The 23,967-nt window shown below is 44.0% G+C and overlaps 1 protein-coding gene across 10 annotated transcripts in view; it reads left to right on the forward strand.

The window, feature by feature from the left end:
* Positions 1–23,967, forward strand: part of LOC135115936 (uncharacterized) — a 186,746-nt gene that overhangs the window by 144,410 nt on the left and 18,369 nt on the right. For 4 of the 10 annotated variants that reach the window (XR_010276110.1, XR_010276111.1, XM_064033076.1 and 1 more), the window contains one exon: positions 20,730–20,935. The exons of 3 other annotated variants lie outside the window; for them this stretch is intronic. Coding sequence is in view for 1 of the 7 variants with exons in the window: in XM_064033079.1 (XP_063889149.1) it covers positions 20,730–20,740 (11 nt within the window). In the remaining 6 variants the exon portion in view is untranslated. Of the gene's footprint in view, positions 1–18,950; positions 19,174–20,692; positions 20,936–23,967 lie in introns of those variants that run through there. 3 more of the 10 variants (XR_010276112.1, XR_010276109.1, XR_010276113.1) reach the window with 3 other exon arrangements.

Genomic DNA, 23,967 nt, shown 5'->3' on the forward strand with positions numbered 1-23,967 from the left:
TCTTGTATTCTCACTGTCTTTCCTTTTTATTCCCCTCTTTCTTTTCCTTCTTGTTTCTTGTCTTCGCCTTCTTATTCTTCCCTCAGTTGTTCCTCCTTTTCCTTTTCTTTCTTGTTCTTCTTCCCTCTTAGTCTTCGTCTTTTGTATCACGTGCTGTTTGTCTTCATCATCATCCTCTTCCTCCTCTTTTTTCATCATCCGCTCCTCCTCCTCGTCCTTCTTTTTCTATTTCTCCTCATCCTTCAATATTTTGTGATTATATCTAAGTGGGAGGAATATTTATTGTGATTTTTCTTTATGTTGTATTGTCTTTCGCTCATTCTTCATTTTGTATTTGTTTCGCTTCCGTTTCCTTCACTTTCATTGCTGTTAATTGAAGGTTTTCTGTTCCTCTATGTAAACTGTTCCTCTCTTGCTACACTCCTGTAAGCAAACTGTTTTCATCTAATCATAGTATTTTGCTCAAACTGTTTTCATCTCTGCATCTCCAACTATTTAAAAAAGAAAAAGAAAACGATATCTTCTCATTCTTTTGTTTTATTTGTACTATTTCTTCTTTTTTTTCGTCTCGTCTCTTCTTTTATGCAAACTGTTTTCATTTTAATTATAGTCCTTTGCTCAAGCTCTCTCCATCTCTGTACCTCGATCCCTCTCTTAAAAACACGTTCTCTTCTCATTATATTGCTTAATGTGTACTATTTTTTCGTCTCGCCTCTTCTTTTATGCAAACTGGCCCCATCTCATTACGTTTCTCCATTGTATTCAAACCATTCCCATTTCATCTACCACGTGTTTTCCAGAGTATATCATTATCTCCGTGTCTTGGCATCACACGGCTTGGTTATCGCCTCTAATCTTTGACATTATCTCCCTTACGTTTGTTTCTCCTTCCTCAACAATTTCACTTTCCGCTCTTGTGAACTGTAAGTATTTTCGTTGTTGTTGTTTTAAGTTATCGCGTCTAATCTGTGGCATTATCTTCCCCTACGTTACTTTCTCCTCATAATAATTTGGCATTTACTAATAAGGATTTTTTTTCTCTAGTAAGCGATGTTGTACAGAAAATTATGTGCTGAATATTAAGTGCAATGCTTATTTTGCCAGCTAAGATTATAAAATGGTGGTGGTTTTCATGCATAAAATCTACGTATACTATTTATTACTATTACCTTCAAACCTAAACTCCTCTCTTTCTTCCCCATTTCCTTTCCTTTCTTGCCTCTATTTTCATCTCCCGTACCTACATCATTTTTTAACCCCTTTATTTTTCCATATTTTATCTGTCTTTTCCTTACCTTCCAACACCTTTGTCTTTTTTTTTTCTTCTTCCTTTCCTTTTTTCTTCTGCTACGGTTAAATTTCAACGAATCGCTTCAATTTCAATACGAACATTTCCTGTTGTGAATTGTTTCCCGGAATGCATGGGAGACTAGACAGTAAAGAATTCTTGTCCATAGATCCTGAAGGGGGCAAGGGAAAACAAGGGGACGATAGAGATGGAGGGAAAAGAACACCAAGAATGGGTAAGCCTGGGTGTGGCGGGTGTTGAGGAGCGGAGGGTGAGAACAGAATGGAGCTTGAGAAAGAAAGGAAAGATAATGTAAGGTATAGTCTTATTTAAAAGTCACTTGTGTTAATTTTTCCCTTATTATTCTCAATGTTAAGCCCTCTAGTGTGTTGAGAGTAGTCAGGTAGTTTTCTCTCAATATTCTTAATTTTAAACTTTCTCATGTAATAAAAATCCATCACTCGTAAAGTTTTATAAGAAGACTCTCAGCGGAGGACTTAATATTGAGAGTAAACACAAAACACAATGGAAGGGAGCACAAGACGAGACCTCTAACCACTACTGTACCTCAGGCTTCAGGAGAGACCCTTGGGATGTACCAGACCGGACTGCGCTAACTTATTCTTCCTTCTCTTACCTTACTCTTACCTCTTGACGCCTCGAATGTTTCTCTCCCGGGCAAAGCTTCCAGTTCCCAGGCTTATCAAGTTACCAGTCTGCTTGCTGCTTAAAGATCATTCTCTCATTTTTAGCGCGTTCCTTCTGCTGTTCTTACATCTCCTCGCGTCCTCCTCCTCCTCCTCCTCCTCCCCTGATTCTTTCTCTGACTCCTCTGACTCCTCCTCCTCCTCCTCCTTCGTGGGTAATCTTTATGGGTTTCTTAGTTTATCATTCGTGTTGTGAATTGTGTTGCTTCTTTCTTCCTGGTGGTGGTGGTGGTGGTGGTAGTGGTGGTGGTGGTGGTGGTGGTGGCAGGAGCGGCGCCTCAAGAGTGGAGGGACATCGTGTGGATGGAAAGGAAATTAGGCAACCGTTCTGTCTCCTCCTCCACTCTCCTTCCCTTCTCTCTCTCTCTCTCTCTCTCTCTCTCTCTCTCTCTCTCTCTCTCTCTCTCTCTCTCTCTCTCTCTCTCTCTCTCTCTCTCTCTCTCTCTCTCTCAGGGATGCTGCATGATCACGGGGATAAGAGAGAGAGAGAGGAAAAAATGAGATGAAGAAAACTTGCGAGACAACTTTATTCCTGGACGACCCTTCTGACCACCACCACCACCACCACCGCCACCACCGCCACCACCACCACCACAGGCACGTTTATAGTTCCCTGTGCATTTCCTTTCTTCGTTGTCATTCGCTTGATCTTTTAATAAATTCTACCTGTAAGGAATAAGAGTGTGGCATTACGTAAGTGAGTCTATGCGTTTTATTTCCTCTTTTTTTTACTTCTCCGTTGATGGTGTTAGATGTGGAGGGGAAAAAGAAAGAGAATGGTGGTGTTGAATTGAGACAGTGCGCGGCTGGAGGGAGTGACAGAGTGTGTGAGAGGATGAGGGGCGTTGAGGAATTTGATGCTCAGTAAGAGGAAAGGGTAAAGAAGGTTGAGTGTCCTGTAAGTTTTCTTATTTCTTCTTTCTCCCTCTCTCTCTCTCTCTCTCTCTCTCTCTCTCTCTCTCTCTCTCTCTCTCTCTCTCTCTCTCTCTCTCTCTCTCTCGTTATTTATTTCGGTGTCGCGTTAACACACTACGTCCTCAATTATGTTGTCAATTACTTTTTCTGATTTTTTTTTTTTTATCTGAATTGTAATTGTGCTTCACCTGAGTCGCAGCCTTGTTGCTCCTCAGTACAGCACTAACCCTGAGTGCTGTGACCCAGCCCTCTCCCCGCTCCTCACCCTTACTCTGTCCTCTCTAAGCAGCCCTCATCCAGCCCTCAGCCAGCCCCCACCTGCCCTCACCTGCCCCGCGCGGCTGGCGGCCCAAGGGTCAGCCCGAGGTCCATTATAAATCTGCTGGCGCCATTATCATATTACAGGGCGGACCGGGTCGGCCACGGGAGCCATCTGGCTGCGCTGCGCTGCGCAAAATAAAGCCATTTGCGCAACAGCGTGGCGGCGGCCATCTTGAGAAACAATTGAATTACAATGTGCGTCATGAATCTTCCACGGCCGTCACCTGAATTATACCGCGGGCGGGCGGCGGGCGGGGTGGGCGCCGCCGCTCAGATGTCTAGATTACCCGCCGCCCGGCATGGCACTGTTTGGGGGCCATTTATAGTCCTCCCAGGCGGGCCGGGACGCCCCTGCCGCGTTCCCAAGGGCCCGCGGGCACGACGCGAGGCCCCAGGAATGCGGGACTGGGCAGCCCCCGGTGCGGACCTCCTCGGCGGCCCTCCGCCACCACCGCCGCCACCACCACCACCGCCGCCACTACCACCACCACCACCACCACCACCACCACCACCACCACCACCGCTACCACCACCACCACGACCATCTTGCCGCACAGAAAAACTCTATCTGGTCCTCCAGCATAGAAACTTAATACCTCGCCCGTCGCTGATTGCAGGACGCGGAACACAGGCTGTGCGCCGCCGACGTATCATTGCAAGTTTGGGTAATTACCGGCGAGGGCCACCCAGACCACCGTCGCCCTGATGGCCGCCGCCGCTCGGCCCGCTTTTTGCGGCGACGCAACGCCTTATTTACCGAAGTGAAGAACTCATTACCGGTCATTATTAAGACACAAGGCCGCCGCCGTCCCTTGCAGCCACACAGCAGCGGTGGCAACAGCATCCCCTCCCTCCCCCCGCCCCGTGCCTCCGCCTTTCCCATCACCAGGAAGATCAACACGGATTCCAGGTGTGACTCGAGGCTCAGGTGAAGCGGGTCGAGGGGGACGCCACCTCCAGGGATTACTCCATCAACAAAGGGTAGAGGCAGACGCGTACCTGCCTCCCCCTGCTTTCCCCTGCCTCCCCCTGCCGCTCCTCTGCCTCCCTGACGCCTTTGTCCTCGCCCTTGCTCGCCCCAAAACCTGCACCTCTCTCGGTCTTCTCCTCTCCTCTCTTCCTGTGACTCTTCCTCGGCCCTTTCACACTCTCCTCTTATTTTGTTAAGCTTCCTTTTCACCTTCCTTCCTCTGCTCTATTCTTCGCTGCCCATTTATTTACCTTCCCTCCTCGTCCTCCTCCTCCTCCTCCCCATGTCCTTTCCTTGCCCTTGGTACTGTGAGGGACGCGGGTGTGGTCAGGAAGGTGGTGGTGGTGGTGGTGGTGGTGATGTTGACGTACTCCATCTGTTGTGTGGCTGCCGCCCTCACCACCACCACCATCACCACCACCACCATTACCTCCCTCAGCTTTAATGGTGGTGGGGTGGAAGCGGTGGAGGCGGTGGTGGTGATGGCAGCTTTGGCGATGATGGAATTCTGAGATGGAGTAATCTACAGCGTGGAGGTGGAGGTGGAGGTGGTGGTGAGGGGGGAGAGGACCTATACACGGTGCAATTTGCGGTGACGGTGGTGGTGAGGCGCTAAGGGAGAAGAGGAGGAAGAGGAAGAAGAAGAGGCCGGAGAAATGATGTGGGACGCGAGCTTTGTGGAGACCCTGATGAAGCGAGGATGAGAAAGAGTAGATAGGGAAGTAAGGAAGGAGGATACGCTGAAGATGTGGAGGGCGCAAGGTTTTAATGTCTTAGAATACGAATGAGAGAAGAAATGAGACCAGATTTTAGTTTTAGGATATGAATGAAGGAAGAAGAGGAGACAGGAGAGGCTTGGACAGGGCAGGGGAACGCAGGGTATGGCGGGGGTCGCGGTGGGTCGCCATTAGCCCTTGGAACGTAGGTAACTAGGGTCATTAGGAGGAGGAGGAGCCCCTGCCGGCCACTCGTAATGATCCACAGATGACGTCCTTCCTCGCGGCGGCCTCCCGGGACCTTCCCACCACCGGGGAGGCCTTGCACACTCCCTCCCAGCCAATCACAGCGTCCACCCGTCCAGCCTTGACCAATGGCGGCGCGGCGATGAGTCCAGCTCCCGGGCGGTCGTCTTAATGATGTAATTTACGTGGAGGGGTCGTGAGGCGCGGGGCCGGCGGGGGTGCGGTGGAGGGAGGCAGAGAGGCGAGGGATTGATAAGGCCCACCCATGCCAGACTGAACGCCGCAGGAACATTATTTGTATTGTTTAATTTACGACGATGACAGTGATCGGGTCTAGAGGCAGAGAGGCGTAGAGGAGAGGGAGAGAGAAGAAGCAGAAGGAGGAGGAGGTGGGTAGGGTAGAGATGGTTCCTTCTACCATCATCAACTCGCTTCCCTATAATCGCCAGCGTACTTCCCTTCGGCGAGGATACTAATAACTGTAGCCAAAGCGTCCCTGTGAGCCTGAGAGATAAAATTAGATGACGTCTTAAAAGAAAGGAGAGGAAGGAAGGCAGAGGGAGAGTTGGAGAATGGAAGGAGAGGCAGAGTTAAAGAATGGTGGGAGAGGCAGGGAGAGAGTTGAATGATGATATGAAGGGAGTGGAAGGAGAGGCAGAGAGAGAGAGTTGAAGGATGGCAGGAAGGGAATGGACGAAAGAGAAGTAGGTAGAAAGTTGAAGGATAGTGGAAAGGGGAAGAGAACAGAAGATACAGGTAGAAGAGATATGAAGGATGATAAAAAGGAAGACAGTGGAAGAAGGGAGGGACAGAGAGCTAAAAGATGATAGAAAGAGAGAGAACAGAAGAGGCGAAGAAAGAAGAGACGGAGAGCTAAAGAATAATAGTAAGGAAAAGAGAACAGAAGGGAGAGACAGGGAGAGCAGAAGCATGTGAGAAAACGAAGAAAAAGAAGAAACAAAGGAGAAAAGGAAGTTTAAAGAAGAAAAGTAGAAAATATGAGAGTTTACGAAAGGGTACAGAGAAATTAATAGTGAAAGAAAGAATTTGTAACCTTATTCAACGCAATCACATTAACAAGACCTATTAATGTGAATATCTGTGCATAGGAACCTACTAATTAACTCCCACTTTCCAAGTAACACCTTCCACCTTCCACCTTCTAATCAATCACCACTCATCTGTCCACTCTCTTGTCAACAGTCACCTCACATTAATCACCAGTCAGCAGTCTTAAGTCATCAGTTACTCTCATCATCACTCACCACCACCCTCACATCAGTCAACCATTACGTGATTTGGCTCAAAGAATGCGAGGCTGTGTTGTTGAGTCACTGTGATATGAAGGAGGAGGAGGAGAAGGTGAGGGAAGAGGAGGTACTGGTGGAGGAAGAAAAATTGAAGTGGGACAACAGGAGGTAAGACTAAAACAAGAGTAGGGCGAGGAAATATTAAAGGAATTTGATAATAATGACAAGGAAAAGAATGAAGAAGAGTAGAAGGAAAGAAACGAAGATCAGAACGGAAGAAAAATAGGACAATAAAGTGGTAGAAAAGAAGTTAAAGAAGAGATGAAGGAAAGAAAAGGAGAAGCAGGAAGAAGAAAAGGAAAAGGAATTAAGAGGAAAGGCATGGACGAGAAAAAAAAAAAGCGAAAAAGAAAAATGACACACACACACACACACACACACACACACACACACACACACACACACACACACACACACACACACACACGTACGCACCCTCACCTGGGCAATCAGTTAAGGTGCAACGTGAAATTCAGGTTCCCACACCATCACAACCCGGATATAAGCCTGAAAATTTCCTGGCAGGGATCTTAAGCACACCCTTTCTCTCCCTTTCCACACTTCTCTTCCCTCTTGATTTCCCTTTCTCGGTCTAATGCGCTCCCCTTTTTTCTTTTTTTCCTTTTTCCTCACTCCCTTTTCTTCGTCTTCGGCTCATGGACTTACTGGTAAATAATTTGTGTGCTTATTTTAGAGGAATATACATGCACTTCAAGAATAATTAATAGAGGGAGAATTAACCAAAGAAAATACTCAAGCTTCTCAGTAACAGAAACAGTAAAAAAAAAAATATATATATATGAACGCTTATAAACTAACCTAACCTAACCTAACTTATCCACACTAAACTCATCAACTCAAACAAGTAAGGTTATGTCAGATTCTCATGGGTGTTTCTTCCATTGATAACGTAAAAACTGTTAATATGCCACTAGAATCATGAGAACAGTCTTGAAACTCATTTAACAAAGAGTGTGATGGAAGCTAAGGAACTGACTCACACAGACTTGTATAATTCAAAATCGAAGCCAAAAATTATAGAAACAAAGAGCATAAGGGAAGCTATAGATTAGGTTAGGTAAGGTTAGGTTAAGTTAGGTTAGGTTAAGTTAGGTTAGGTTAAGTTAGGTTGGGTTAGGTTGGGTTAGGTTAGGTTAGGTTAGGTTGAGTTAGGTTAGGTTGGGTTAGGTTAGGTTAGGTTAGGTAAGGTTAAGTTAGGTTAGGTTAGGTTAGGTTAAGTTAGGTTAGGTTAGGTTAGGTTAAGTTAGGTTAGTTAGGTTGGGTTAGGTTGAGTTAGGTTAAGTTGGGTAGGTTTGGTTAGGTTAGGTTAAGTTAGGTTAGTTTGGGTTACGTTAAGTTAGATTGGGTTAGGTTAACTTAGGTTAGGTTAAGTTAGGTTAAGCCAGTCGACCACACAAACTCATCGAAAAATTAACACCAACACTCTCAGACAAAGAACATGAGAGAAACTGAAGGTTAGGTTAGGTTAAGCCAGGCTACCAAACAAACACATCCAAAATTTAACACCAACAGCCGCAAACAAAGACCATGAGGGAGTCCATAAGTTAGGTTAGGTTAAGCCAGGTGACCATACAAACTCATCTAATGTTAACAGCAACATCAGCAGACAAAGGAGCATAAGGGAACCAAAGGAACTGTAATCCATGTAGTGTCGTGTAGCGCGTCGCCGGAAAAGCACAGTATGTAGCTGTCAGGGCAGAACAGGTGTGACGGTGGTAATTACTCAGCCAAGGTGTTAAATGAAGGTGTGAGGGGAAGGCCGCGGGAAGGGGAGGCGGCGGGGGGGACAGGGAAAGGAGGGAAGGAAGGATGGAGCGGATGAGGTGTGAATGGGGAAAAAGAATGAAAAATAGATCCCGGAATTTGAGCTGAAGGATTGCAGTGAATGTGATGACTGAGGAGGTAGTGGTGGTGGTGGTGGTGGTGGTGGTGGTGGTACACTCTCTTCCGCCATTTTATTCCCTTTTTTTCTTTATCTCTTCCTGTAATTTGACCTCGAGTATTTGTTTTCCTTTCATTTCCCTCTATTACGTAATATTTCCACGTCATGCTATTGTGGTTATCTTATCTCGTTTGTATTCAGTGAGTTTGTTGGTTAATTAAAGGGAAATATTAATCAGAGAAAGAGAGAGAGAGAGAGAGAGAGAGAGAGAGAGAGAGAGAGAGAGAGAGAGAGAGAGAGAGAGAGAGATTGCTTCCTATCAAGACATTAATGCACTGAGGGAGGAGAGGAAGGGGCGAGGGAGGAAAGAGAAATAGGAGAGGAGGAGGAGGAGGAGGAGGAGACCCGTTGCCACTATCAAACCGTGCACACCACTTACTCCTTCACCTTCCCTGGCCTGGAGGAAGAGGAGGAGGAGGAGGAGAGGAACGTGAACAATAAGAAAGAATATAAAGCGAGAAATGATAATGACGATAATGATTGCAGTAATAAACACAAGAAGAAGATGAAGAAGAAGGGGAAAAAAAGGGAAAACATGAGAAAAACATAAAAATTAAGAGGGGAAGAAAAATTGATGAGAGGAAAGCGAACAATGTAGACGAAGAAAACAAAAAAGAAGACAAAATTGATACCACGATGCCCGAAGCAGAAAGAAAAAATATAGTCACCCCAAAAACTTTAAGATAAAGAACGGGCGTCGCGTTACAAAAATCTGTATTATTCTTCTTTAAACCCGCGATCAATTGCATATGAATCAATCAAAGCGACGAAGAAAAAAGGAAAAGAAAAAAAACACCCAAAATACCAAATATAATATCCCTTTTTAAAGAACAAGTCTAAAAGCACAAAAAAAAAAAGAATTGCAGAAATGAATATTCGAACTTCACATATTTGGTAAAGGGAGGTATTAATAATTTTCAGAATCTAATATTTTTTTTTCCTTTTTTTTTTTTTACGTAATCCTCTATTGAAGGTGCCAAAGGGTATTGGATTCCGTTACCAACACACTGGAATTTACGAGTACAGGTTAAAGTGCCGCCTTTCTTTTTATGTCCTTACGTGGGGCTCTCAATGCGATCCGAACTCCTTTAATAGAGAACCATCGAAACACATCGGTAACATGAAGCATCTGATCGTCTTTTCTCTCCCTTTGATCCTCTTTTGTTTTCTTGTATCTCTGTGTGTTAGGATTTTCTTCTTTTCGTTTTATTTATTTATTTATTTATTCATTTTAGATGGAAAGTAAATTATTGAACTACAACCAGTTTATGTATGAAGTATGTGTGTTATTGCATAGTTATTTTTATTGTAATTTAACTTGAAAATATACTAGTTAATTTGTAGGTAATAATCTTTGTGTATCTATCTATTTGTCTGTCTCTCTACTTATCTACTTATCTATTCATCTATCAATCATTCTATCTATCTATCTGTCTATCTATCTATCTATCTATCTATCTATCTGTCTGTTTGTCTCTCTGTTTATCTACCTCTATCTATCAATATGTCTCTGTTTTTCCATCTATGTATCAATCTACCTATCTATCTACCTGAATTACGTGCATGTTTTCTTTCTCCCTTTAGAATTTGTTTAGCGTCCTTGGTCAGTCTCCTTTTTGTGTACGAGAGAAGCGTCGCCTGAAGCTTTCTCCACCACGAGGCAAGGACAAGAAGAACAGCGTAATGAGGCGTAATTCTAGAGTGCTTCTGAATTGTATTGGAAAATGAGATTGCGGTATTCAAATGATCTCTGTCTGCCTGTCTACTGTCTGGTTATCTATCTGTTTGTTGATCTATCTATTTATTTGTGTGTCTTTCTGTTAGTGTTTATTTATCAATCTATTTTAATTTAATCGAATATGTCCTAGTCTATCTCTGTGTTTATTTGTTAGTTTGTCCGTTGTTCAATCTAGATACCCGCAAATCTATCTGTCTATCTATCTATCTATCTATCTATCTATCTCTTTATTTATATACCTATCTACTTATCTCTGTATCTCTTATCGTTAAATCTATCTTTCAATATACATATCCTGCTATATATCTTTCTATTCCTGTATTTTTGTCTACATTTATCTGTCTATTTACTTAATTCATCTTTATTCAGCAATTCTCATTACTCTCGTCATAACACACACACACACAAAAAAAGTAGAGAAAATTAAAAAGCTTTCCACAGATCCTTTCATTCAAGCTTTTACCTCTCTCTCCTTCCTCCTTCCCATCCTTCATTTCCCTTCCTCCCTTTCTTCTTCTCTCCTTCGCTTCTCCCCTTCGTCAGGACCTCGGAAAAAGGGAAAAATGGCTGCCATCAAATTAAAGGTTTTGTACACGTTGGAATGTTTTATGAAGGGCGGAGCGACGATAATCTGTAATGATGGAGGGAGAGAGGGAGGGAAGGAGAGAAGGTGGGAGGGAGGGAAGGAGGGATGATCAGTATATGGAGAGGTTAGACGGCAGACGCGGAGGTGAAAAGGATATGGAGGGAGGGAAGGGAGGGGAGGGAAGGAGGGAGGGACGAGGGAAGTAAGGATAAGGAAAGGAGGGAGGAACCGTAAAGAAAGGAGAAATGGAGAGGAAAAAGATGAAGGATGTGATGTAGATAGATTAGTGTAAGAAGTGAAAAGGGAAACAAAAAGGAGAAAAGTGTTAAAGAAATTGGAATAAAAAAAAGGAGAAAGGACAAGACGACAAGAAAAGAGGAACAAGGAATAAGAGGAGAACATTTTACGAAGACAAGAAGAAAGGGGGGAAAAGAAATGACAGTAAGAAAAGGAGATGAAGATAATAAGACAAGAAACAAGGAAGAAACCACAAGAAAAAAAAAATCAAAACAAGAAAGCAAAGTTATTTCATTTCTTTTCACTCAGCCCCTCGTCCTCCTCTACCTCCTCCTCTTCTTCTTCCTCCTCCTCCTCCTCCTCCTCCTCCTGCGCTGGGAAAGAAGAGGTAAAGGGCAAAAATATCATAATCACTGTCCCTCCCTCTCCATTAGCAGTCATTAGCCAGACACTAAAAATGGGTAAGATATGAACCCAAATTGGACCATTAAGAGAGAGCCCTTGCTTCATTACGGTAATTAGTCAAGTATTGCGCAGAATGATGTCCATATAAGGCATTTTTGTTCTGTGTGTGTATGTGTGTGTGTGTGTGTGTGTGTGTGTGTGTGTGTGTGTGTGTGTGTGTGTGGAGGTAAGATTTTTGGTTGATGCAGTAATGTTGTTTTCATCTTCTCTTCCTCTTCTTCTTCTTCTTCTTCTTCTTCTTCTTCTTCTTCTTCTTCTTCTTCTTCTTCTTCTTCTTCTTCTTCTTCTTCTTCTTCTTCCAGATCCTTCTCCACCTCTATTTTCTTTACCATTCTCTCTTTTCCTCTTTTTCTTCTCCCTCAAATACCTAAATTTCATTACTTTTTTTTGTCTGTCTTCATTCTAAGGGACAAGGGGTCTATTGCTGTTTGTTCTTCCTTTGTGTTCCTTCGTGTTCCCTCTGAGTCGCAGGGCAGAGGATAATCATTTCAGCAATTGGAAATTTACCTGTCCACCTCATTACCTGGTCTGCAATTGAGTCAGGCCAGGTAACATAAAACTCGCCTCCTACTCCTCCTCCTCCTCCTCCTCCTCCTCCTCCTCCTCCTTCGTTCCTGGTTCCTATCCTGTTCTCCTGGTTATTTATATTTCTGTTGTTTTCCTTCTCTCTTTCTTTCTTATCTTGTTCTCGATTTTATTCTTGTTCTTGTGGTTCTTGTTTTCTTCTTGTTCTTTTTCTTCGCTTTCTTGTTACTGTTGGTTTTCCTTTGTTATTGTTTGTGTTAGTTTTTTTCTTTATTTTCGTGGATTTTCAGGTTATTATTACTATTTTTGTGTGCTACTACTACTACTACTACTACTACTACTACTATGCATAAAAAGAAAACGGAAGAATCTCAAAGCAGAAAATTTAACTGAGAAACAAGTAGTGATCTTATAATCCCAATTTGGACAAGCATTTTATTACCTTTCTCTCTCTCTCTCTCTCTCTCTCTCTCTCTCTCTCTCTCTCTCTCTCTCTCTCTCTCTCTCTCTCTCTCTCTCTCTCTCTGCTCCGCTTCTTTGATGTGGTAATGGTGTGATTTGTCTTGGCTTTATGGGGGGAGGGAGAGGAAGAGGAGGAGGAAGAGGAGGAAGAGGAGGAGGAGGAGATTGTATACTTGGGAACTGGCGGTGAGAAAGTGCCAAACCTTCTCTCTCTCTCTCTCTCTCTCTCTCTCTCTCTCTCTCTCTCTCTCTCTCTCTCTCTCTCTCTCTCTCTCTCTCACCGAAATGACCGTGGAACCGAAATATCCCGCTTCAAGTCGCCCTTTGTTGTCAAAATGTCCTTAAAAACCACAAGCCAGGAGGAGAAAGACGTGAGAGAGGAAGGAGGAGGGAAGAGAGAAGGAAGACGAGGAAGAGGAGGAGAGGGAAGATTACATGGGAGGGAAAGAAGAAAGTAACCAAAAGAAAAATAGAGAAAAACAGTCGCTTGGAGGATAAGGAGGAAGAGTAAGAGGAAGAGTAAGAGGAGAGAAACAGGAGGAGGAAGAGGAGTTACAGGTAGGAAGGAAGAATTAAAAAGGAGGAAGATTGTGAGAAATTCTGGGAGTCGATATAAAGGATGAGGAAGGAAAACGAGGAAGAGAAATATTATGAGAAAGATGAAGAGAGAAAATGAAGAAGAGAAAGATTATGAAAAATATAAAAAAGGGAAATGAGGAGGAGGAAGATTATGAAAAAAAAAAGGTAAGAAGAAGAAAGATTATGAAGATTATGAAAAAGAAAAGGAGGGAAAAAGGAGGAGGAGGAAGATTATGAGAAAGATACGGAAGAAAGATTAAGAAAAGTGAGGAAGGTAAGGAAGAAAACTAGAAAGAAGAGGAAAATTATGAGGAAGAAAGAGGAAAACAAGAAGTATAAGAAGACTATGAAGCACAAAATCGAAGAAGAGAGGAACATACACTTGGGAAATAAAGAACATAGCTACAGGTAAGAAAGGAAGGAGGGAGAGGAGACTGAGGGAGGGAAGGGAGGGAGGGAGGGAGGGAAGGAAGGAGGGACATATTGCGGTCTTGAAGGAGGGAACACTGGGGCGGGAAGTTCGACCATGGGGGTTGACCACTAGGCCGCAGTAACAGGCACTTGTGGGCTGGCGGGGTGTAAACACAGGTCCACACACCCCGACACCCCGCCAGCCTGTCACCCCGCGGACACTCGGGCTGTAAGTCTTGTTGAAATAGAGGACGGATTGTGTGTTGCCTCTCACCCGCCTGGAGTCTTCCTTATCGGTCCTATCATGAGAATTTTCTGGTAGTGTGTTCTCAGAGTTGTTTCCCGTGTTGTGATTTGTGTGTTTTTGTAATTATGTTTGTTTTTTGTGTGTTTGTGTTTGTGTTTTGATAGTGTGTGGCTTGTTTATGGTCTTTTGTTTTCGTGTGTGTGTGTGTGTGTGTGTGTGTGTGTGTGTGTGTGTGTGTGTGTGTGTGTGTGTGTGTGTGTGTGTGTGTGTACGCGCAAATAAGGAATCATTAAATGTATTTGGAGAATATATATTTTTTTAAGGTAATTGTTCGTTTTCAGTTACTTTTCTTTCCTCTGCCTTTTTTATTATTTTTTTTTTTTTACTAATTAACTTCGTGAAAATACTTGTTCCTTCTGATTCTGCAGTGATTCATTTAACATTATTAGTGTTGTAAAGAAACATATGATAGCAGTAGTAGTAGTAGTAGTAGTTGTTGTTGTTGTTGTTGTTGTTGTTGTTGTTGTTGTTGTTGTTGTTGTTGTTGTTGTTGAAATAAACATCAACATATTATCTATAGAATCTTTCCCTGAGTCAGTTAATGTTTCCACCACCACCACCACCACCACCACCATCACCATCACCACTACCATCAATACTACCATTATGTATGTACATTTATGCATATGTGATGTATATGCCAGATAAGCTATTTCCTGCACACACACACACACACACACACACACACACACACGGGGACAGTGAGGGACGTGGTACAGGGGCCCAAGAGTCTCCCCCCGTGGCGTCCCTCTAAACATTGTGACAGTCAACCCCGGGGGAGCTGCCACACACACACACACACACACACACACACACACACACACACACACACACACGCACACACACGCACACACGCACACGTATCTATCCATTAGTGTACACGCGGCTTTGCACACAAGTCTCCTTACATAAGAACGTGTAGATAAATAAGGATTGATATGTGTGCGTGTTGTTTGTTATTGAGAACACGTATGCAGGAGTCCAGTAGAGAGAGAGAGAGAGAGAGAGAGAGAGAGAGAGAGAGAGAGAGAGAGAGAGAGAGAGAGAGAGAGAGAGAGAGGAGGTAATATATTCTCTCTCTCTCTCTCTCTCTCTCTCTCTCTCTCTCTCTCTCTCTCTCTCTCTCTCTCTCTCTCTCTCTCTCTCTCTCTCTCTCTCTCTCTCTCTCTCTCTCTCTCTTTCGGTGCCTCAAGGGTTAAGTCGGGACATCAAAGTACTTTCTCAGTTGAATAAGTTCATTAGCAACTTAATGATCTACTCGCTTACGTACTCACCTGAGCCTTCACCTGAGATGTGCCGCGGCCTTGATAGCTGTGGTGTGCTTACCTGCCCCTGGGGAACTTACCTGGTGGGAGACAGAGAGAGAGAGAGAAGGAAAGGAGGAGAGAGAAAGGAAAGGAAAGTTGAAACAGAGAAATGTGGGAGCTTGATGAAAATAATAGAGGTGATGGATGGAAAGCAGATGAATGTTGATTGGTGTGTGAAGGAATGTAAGGAAAGAAGGAAAGGAAAGAAGGAGGGAAAAGATGAGGAAAGTAAGTGAAGAAAGTGAATTCTCGATGGAACAAAAGGAAGTGGAAAGAAATTTTGGTGAGGAAATGACAATATAGATGAAAAGAGAGTGGAAAGCTGTAAAAGGGAATGAAAACGAAGGGATGGAAATAAAGAAGATGACGGAAAATATTTCAACCAAGCAAATGAAAAGGGAAGGAATTCTACAAAAAAAAAAATAGAACCAGAAAATTCAGAAATATCAATCATCCGACGAATTTTTAGAGAACGAAGCTAAAAAAAAAAAAAAAAGGAGGAAGAAATTTCATCCCCTTGGTGTACCCTCTTCTTCCTCCTTTAATCTTCCTTTTCCTCCATGTCTTCCTATTCTCGTAGATCCTTTTCTCTCATCCTTTCTTATATACACGAAGAACACCACGAGTTTGCCTGTCTTTATTCCTTCTCTCCTTCCTCCTCCTCCTCCTGCTCCTCCTCAGCGGCTCAGGAAGGACTCGGCTTCGCACCTCGGCGCGCCCCAACACAAAGGGCGGGACCACCGGAGCCGAAAGGAAGATAACAATCCAATACCCAATTCGTGCCGCCCGTCGCCTCGCTAAAGAGACGAACTGGCGATCCATCTCACCTCCCCAGCTTTACCTCTTCTTCCACCCCAGTGAGCCTCCCCCTTCTCCTCCTCCTTCTCCGTTTCCTCTCCTCTGTCCCTCTCTCTTTCTCCCTCCTGTCTTCTTTATCTATGGTATTTCTCCTTGTTTCCTACTCCTCCTGCCTTCTTTTCTTCCCTTTCGTTTTCCTTTTCCTTCAAATTTTCCTTCATCTTCTCTCCTCTTTGTGTTTACCGCTAATTTCTTTATTTTTTTGTTATTTTTTCCCCTTATTCCTTTTCTCTCTTTTGTCTCTACTTACCACTAGCTTCTTCGTCTCTTCTTTTCTTACTTTCTTACCTCTTTCTCCTCTTCCTCCTCCTCTTCAGTGTCTTCCCAGTATCTAACACCCTGTTTCTTTCTCTCTCTCTCCTCTTCACTTCGATCTCTTTCTCTGATCTGTTTTCCTTCCCACAATAAGATTTTTTTCCCTCTCTCCTTTTCACGAGGTTGAGGTTTGTTTGGTCATAACCTGATTGCTCGATTCTCACCTGGGGTCCTCAACTGTCTCTTCGCCTCCACGATTTCTGGATTTGGTGTGAAAATTGAGCATCTTAACAGTGTCTTCTCTTTTTTTCATTGCATTTTATTCTCCTCGCTTCATTGTATTTTCTGAATGTCAAGATTTTTCCTTTGTTTCATTCAGATTTTTTTATTTTTATTTTCTCGTTTTATGTTGAGCGTTTTGTTGTGATTCTCTCTCTCTCTCTCTCTCTCTCTCTCTCTCTCTCTCTCTCTCTCTCTCTCTCTCTCTCTCTCTCTCTCTCTCTCTCTCTCTCTCTCTCTCTCTCTTTCCTGGGTTTGATAAGGGAGGAATGTTCAGAAATAAGTGCTTTCTTCTTCGTTTCTTCTTCTTCTTCTTCTTCTTCTTCTTCTTCTTCTTCTTCTTCTTCTTCTTTTATTCTTCTTACGGTGAGAAAAGCGTTTTAAGCGAAGGTTTTCAGAAGATTTCGTTAACAGATTCGGTAATTCCTTCTTTGACATGAGGTAACTGTGAGAGAGAGAGAGAGAGAGAGAGAGAGAGAGAGAGAGAGAGAGAGAGAGAGAGAGAGAGAGAGAGAGAGATTCTAACCAACGATAAATCACCGCTCGATTTCGTTTCAGGCCGAGTTATTCCGACCACACTTGGCTCCCTCCCCTTCCCCTTCTGCCCCCTGCCCCCTTTTGTGCCCTGATGGGGGGTTGCCAGCTCATCCCCAGCCCGACACGCCCTCACCCTCACGTTCATCCCTCACCGCTCTCCCGCTAACTCACTCGCTAACTGATTATCTGAACGTACCTACTCGCGAACTTGCAATCTCGTTCACTGCTCAAACTTATGTACGACTTTTGGCCTCTCGAACTTCCCAACTTATCGATTAATTTGCTGGTTTGTTGACTTATTCGCAAGCTCTGCACTTCTTCCCTCTCCAGTAACTTGTGCATGATTTCTGGTTGTTCAATCTACTGGCTCACTTTTTTTCGTTAGTGTATTCGTTACTTTACTGACTTGTTGCTGATCTATCATAGTTCCTCGTTCACTCATCTCTTCTTCATCTATTCTCTTTTTCTTAAGCTTGCTCATCTTCCTGTCTTTCAATCTCTTATCTCCAGCAGCCTCGCTCTCTCATCTTCTTCCCATCTTCTTATCAGCATCCTCATCCTTCACTTCCTTCCTCACATCTCACCCCAAGGCCCTAACATGCTTTGTGTGTGTGTGTGTGTGTGTGTGTGTGTGTGTGTGTGTGTGTGTGTGTGTGTGTGTGTGTTAAGGCACATACGATACTGGAGAAACTGCTGGTGGAAATATTTTGTGCGTGTTTCAGAGAGAGAGAGAGAGAGAGAGAGAGAGAGAGAGAGAGAGAGAGAGAGAGAGAGAGAGTGGGTGGGTGGTTGTGGTCCCTTTGGCGGCCACAACAATAGGGCAGTTTGAGGCTGGCGGGACCATTACACATGTCGCCTCCCATTCAGCTTCCCGCCCCGCCAGCCGCCCGTGTCGCCTCGTTAGCCTGGCCTCACCCTGCCTGGAGGGAGAGACAGGGGAGGAGAGGGACGGGGAACCAGGAGGGGGCAAGGGGTTAGGGGTTAGGGAAAGGGTGCTGGGACTCGGCAGAAAAGGTATTTGGGGAGGAGAGGAAGGGGGCAGGACAAACAGGGAAATGAGCACGGGCGGGGATGTAGCGGTCTGGGGAGGGATCAGGGAATTTTGATGGGTGGTGAGGCATGAGAGTGTTGCGGAGATGAGGCGGGAGAGATAAATGGCGTGTATAAGTTATCAGAGGGGGTTATGTATATCATAGAGCTTCTGAACATAGCATCGACAACTGGAGCTGGTGATATGTGTGGTAGGAGAAAGCTGGTGTTGTCTTGAGGCATTCTTGTACCATACCAGAGATTATTATTCTTGTCTACAGAAGGAAATGTTGTGCTAGAATATATGAAACATGTTACGGTAAGCTAAAAAGTCGTATATACTTTGTTTCAATAAGGAGGTTCTATATTTATTCACCCATATAGATCACAAATGCTAAAACCGAATTCCCTTTGCAGACGCCGTCCTTACCATGATAGATAAGAGGAACCGGACGTAAAAACAGGAGAAAAAAGACGAAGAGAAAGACAGATTAGAAAAGAACGAACTCGTGAGAGATATTACGGTGGATTTATAGTTGCATAAAACCTTAGTGGGTCTTATTTTATATAGTTTTCGTTGTCCTTCGCCAGTATTCCCCTTGCACAAAAACTCAATTGTCGAACGTGCAAACCATCTCAGACCAACTTTGACTATTAATATGAAAGTTATATATACCCTATTTAAGTAAAGAGTCTATCGTACACCATAACTCAACTATCGAACACGTAACACACTCCAGACGAGCTTAGAGTAGAAAGTATGAAATTACAATACATTTAAAACGATATATACCTCTCTCACTGCACCATAACTCAACTATCATACATGCAACTCACTCCAGAGAAGCTTCGAGTACCACAAAGCTTCATTCGAATGTAACGAAGCCGCTGAGTGAATCACAAACCCAACCGGACAGTGCAAGAGTAATACCAAAACATTACAACTCCCGGACGGACACACGGAAGGTATTTACGAACGCACGGCACACGGAGGGGAAAGCGACAAGCAGTGGAAGAGACGCATCGGGTTGTGGGGACGTTGTAACAAATTAATCACCACGACAAACTGAGTCTCCGTGTTAGGGACGTGTTGGGGGCAGAGCGACAGTCCTACAGCAGACCAGTGTGGTAACAACGTGGGCCTGCGTCGCACAAAGGGAAGGTAAATGCTCTTCCTGTCAGTTGTTGTTGTTGTTGTTGTGTCTGGTCGTTACTGTAGTGGTGGTAGTTGTGGTGGTGGTAACATAAAGGTATTTTGTTTACATTTCTATCATTTTACGGAGCAGAGAGAGAGAGAGAGAGAGAGAGAGAGAGAGAGAGAGAGATCCCATCTCCTATTCTTCACCAGCCATTTTCTCTTTCCTTCTCTTTCTCCACTTCCCTTCTTCCCTTGAGCTAATGGAGGTGGGAAGGGGGAGGAAGGAAGGGAAGAACACGGCTGGTGGGGGCCAAGGTATGTGTAAGGGGGCTGAGGGAGCAGAAGACCAAGGGAGGAGGAGGAGGAGATGCGGGGGGCAAAGTGATTAAAGGTGAATAGGTAATGAGAGAGAGAGAGAGAGAGAGAGAGAGAGAGAGAGAGAGCCAATATACATCTAAGACATTTGAGCAGTGGCTATGTTCAGTTAATTTACTTGAAGACTGTCTGGGTACATTTTTCTCTCCTCCTCCTCCTCCTCCTCCTCCTCCTCCTCTAAGTCTCCCCACATCCCCTCACAAAAGTCCAAAACAGTAAGAACACTTTCTCTCGTTTTACCTCCCTTCGCCTTCCTCAAATAGCCTTGCCCGTGAAATGACTTCCAAACCACTTGTCTCGCTGCCTGTCACCCTCCGCCCCTCGCCTCGTCCGTCAGTCACCCAGGGGAACGTGAGCATATTTCGACACCCGTTGGTAATACTGTTGAAAACCTCAGTCATCAAAATAAGGAAGGACGAGGTTTCAATGAGGTTTCGTGGGAGGTTTTCAGGCTCCAGGGTTGGAAACAAGAGCGGAGAGGCAGCGCAGAGATGAAAGTTAATAATTAAGGGGTTTGTGACAGGACCTCTTCTGCCGCGGTGACGGGCTGCGGACGTGAGACGATAGGTGGCATGGGTGGTGGGGGGAAAACACGCTAGAGGGTGTTTAGGGCGACTTAGAGGCTGTGGTGAGGTTGAGGTAAGAATGGAAAGAGAAAGCGAGATGGAGCCGTGGACGAAGGATACATACACATACATATACATACATACATATACAGGTTAGAATGTGTAGGATGGCATAGATGGATGGTAGGACAGGCAGGATCATCGTGATTATATAGACTGGTGAAATAGAGCAGTTAAGTTAAATATTGGTGTGATCTTAGTAGTAGTTTGTGTGTGGATAGTGTATTAAGTAGTTTAAGTGTTTGTTTAGTTACGTGGTGTCTGGCCATCTGGTTGTGGGGTTACTAAAGTATCGTTTTGTGGAGTTTTGTTGAACTGTCATTTTATTCAAGTGTTCTTTTATATGAGTACCCGTTTATCGAAGTATTTGTTTATTGAAGTGTTCATTTATCGAAGTGGCCTTTCATCGAATTATCATTTATCCAAGTGGTCTTTTAATCGAAGTTTTAATGTATCGAAAAAAAAATTGTGCTTCTCTTTACATTACCTTCTAATCCACAACTGGTTCTCCTTCTTTTAACACAAAAAAAATACATTTCCAGACCAAACTCATTAACCTGCACGTATTCCATCACCCAGGAGCCGAGTAACCCATCCTTGGAGAAAAAGGAGGACAGATAGACAGACAGACAGATGGACGGACAGAACAGACAGCTGAGTGGGCCGTCAGCTGTCCACGCCACGAAGCACAGGGCGATAAAGCAACAGCTGGCGTCTCTACATAGAACCAAAGAACCTAGAAGTCAAAGAACCAGGGAACCACCGCCTCAATATTCAATTTATCGGTATGTAATGTAATTTTTAGCCGTGCACACCATTTTCCCGTTTTCTCCTTATTCATTTTCTATCCGTTCCGTTGCATTTGTTAAGTTGTGCCTCGGGTGGCGATGATGATAACCCGCGTGAACGTTTTCTGTTGGCTAGTAATGTGGGGGGAAAGAAAACGTGGTCCCATTTTCGTTGCTTTTAAGGCGTTAGATTCCGATGACTTGGGATTCTGAGAGAGAGGGAGAGGGAGAGGGTAAGAGGAGAGGGAGGCATGCAAAAAAAAGAGACTAAACAATGACAGGGAGAAAATGTAACGTAGAATTGAAAGAAAAGGAGAAACTAAAAGAAAATCGCAATGACGGGATACACGAGAGAGAGAGAGAGAGAGAGAGAGAGAGAGAGAGAGAGAGAGAGAGAGAGAGAGAGTACTTATCTTCAGCCAAGTCATGCCGCCTTCAATACTCGCACCATTCTATTTGATGCCCCCAGTAGACTGCATCCCCTTCCTCTCCCCTTCCTCTCCCTTACCTTCAAGCCAAACTTACCCTAACACTCTCCGCCCACAAGGTCCTGTGCCCCTTACCTACCCTGGGATTTTCGACCCTGTGTCCTTTGTGGAGTTTGCTTTGTCTTCGCCCAAAGCAGGGATAGTGAGCGGGAGTCTCCACACACACACACACACACACACACACACACACACACACACACATTGAGGGGTTTAGTCTGAAGAGTGTTTGTGTGTGTTTGTGTTTGTGTGAGTGTGTTTAGGTGACTCGCCAAAATCAACGTATCCCTTTTACAATGAGGACGGAAGTTAGATTCCTCAAGGTGAGAGAGAGAGAGAGAGAGAGAGAGAATTTACGTTCTTCCTTGAATAACTATTAGGACATTTGTAAAAGTGAACGCGAGAAAGAAGGAAAACCTGAAGATTATAAAACTGATCCTCTCCGTTCATGAATCTGAGAAAGTCGCTCCTTGTTGCCTTAGAGTTAAGACCCCACCTGAACCCCACCTCGACCTCCCTAGAGCCTTGCAAAACCCCCACCCATACCTGACCTAGTTAAATTTTCCTTATCTTCTTACGTGTAGACTTGTTGGCTTCTTGCAGCTTCCCTTACTTCCAAGACCCAGATACGGTCACACCTCTCATTGCATGCACTGTTTTGAGCCCCACTCAGACCTGTCCCCCATACAGTTACTTCTAAACCTATTTCTAGACCTATTTCATTAGACCTTTCCCAACCCAGTTTACATCAATTCCTTGCAGTATAGAGGTATAGGCTTGTTTAATCTAACCAAACGTTACAGTAAATTTTGTTGACTTTAACCTAACCTAAGCTAACCTAACCTTACAGTAAATTGTTGCCTTTAACCTAAGTTAATCTAACCTAACCTTACAGTATATTTTGTTGACTTTAACCTAACCTAAGCTAACCTAACCCAACCTTAAAGTAAATTTTGTTGACCAACGTACAGACTTGTTGAACCTAACATTACATTACCTAATTTTCCGTTACATAATCATCCTTAAGACTTTGATGACTTTTTATATGTGAAAATTATTTATAGTCCACCTATACTCATCTCCAAACTTTCCTCTCAATAAACTCATTTTAAGACCTTTTTTTTTAGATCCCTGCACATACTCTTACGCCAGACCCAAGAAGACACTCTTAAATTAGACCCACAGATACACTTAGTCCAGCCCACACCAGATTCAGAATACCCACAGATAAGCCACCTACACCTTTACATCCAAACACAGACGCTCTCTACACAAGGCCACGTCCGGGATCAGCATTTCCTATACCATTCAAGTCATCAATGATTTCCTTACGAGACCTTGCCGTCCCTCTCGTATCCCGGTCCCTCAATAGCCGGGTCCTAATGTGTTGGTTTGGTGCTCTTTTAATGCCCGTATCTTCTCTCTATTTTGTCATATAGATCAAGATTAAAGCTGTAAAACGAGTAGGTGATTATGCAGGAATCCTGGAAATCTGGTTCTTATGGTCCCCCGGTCACTGATAACATTTTAGAAAACCCTTCGCTGCCATAGTGTTTGCATTCCTGCCTCTTGTGACTACGTGAACTACTCCCTGATTGGCTACAGCACTTCTTCGGTAGTGCAAGGCGGCTGGTGATTGGTGCTACAGGTAAAAGGGGGTATAGAAAAGGGACGTGATTGCAGGAGAAGCTTACAATCCGCTACCTGGTTTACTACCGGTGCTTAACACTCAAATCGTTCACCTTTGTTTCCTTCCGGACAAGTGATCCCTTTGCAAGCTGGATGAAGCAGGTGTGAGTACGTCTGAAGCGGGGTACGAGCGGGGAGGAGAACCATTATAGCGCTTAGTATCTACCTATTATCTCCACCATTAGCGAGACATACGGCTAAGGGGGGTCAGGAGAGGCATGTGGACGAATAGAAATGAACGTACACCGCCATTGTCCGACGCCATGCAGGGTTACGTTATGACTTCAAATTGATTTACTAACATCTGATTGTGTGGCTGGAATGTATATGGTGCTTACATCCTGCTGCCTCTTGCCTCCTGCCTACCCCCCGCCTCCTCCTCCTCCTCCTCTTGTGTCGCGGCGGTGGTGGTGGTGGTAGTGAGGGTATGGAAGTGTTTGTGTGTCTTCGTGGGCGGGGTGAGTAAAGGTGATACTGTGGTTGTTGTGGTAATTGTGGTGGTGATAAACATTGGTGTTGGTGTTGGGGGTAGTAGAGGTGAGAGTCAATAATGGTAATGGTGGTGGTGGTGGTGGTGGTTTGAGTAAACACAATATAATGATATAAGCTCCACAAAACGATATAAATAACAGAACATAAATAAAAGAGAAATAGAAATGCATAGAGAGAAATAGACATGCGGATAGTAATAATGGTTTTTAATGACAAGTGTAGCACAATATAACAAACCAACCACGCAAAATCGTAGTCAATAACATAACATCAATAAACCGCAAAAGTACAAGACTTAAATAAACAGATAGGGATAAGAAGAAAAAAGACAGACACAAATAGGTTTTAACAGTAGAACAGAAC

This window comes from Scylla paramamosain, chromosome 30 (genome assembly GCF_035594125.1).
Source record: "Scylla paramamosain isolate STU-SP2022 chromosome 30, ASM3559412v1, whole genome shotgun sequence".
NCBI lineage: Eukaryota > Metazoa > Arthropoda > Malacostraca > Decapoda > Portunidae > Scylla > Scylla paramamosain.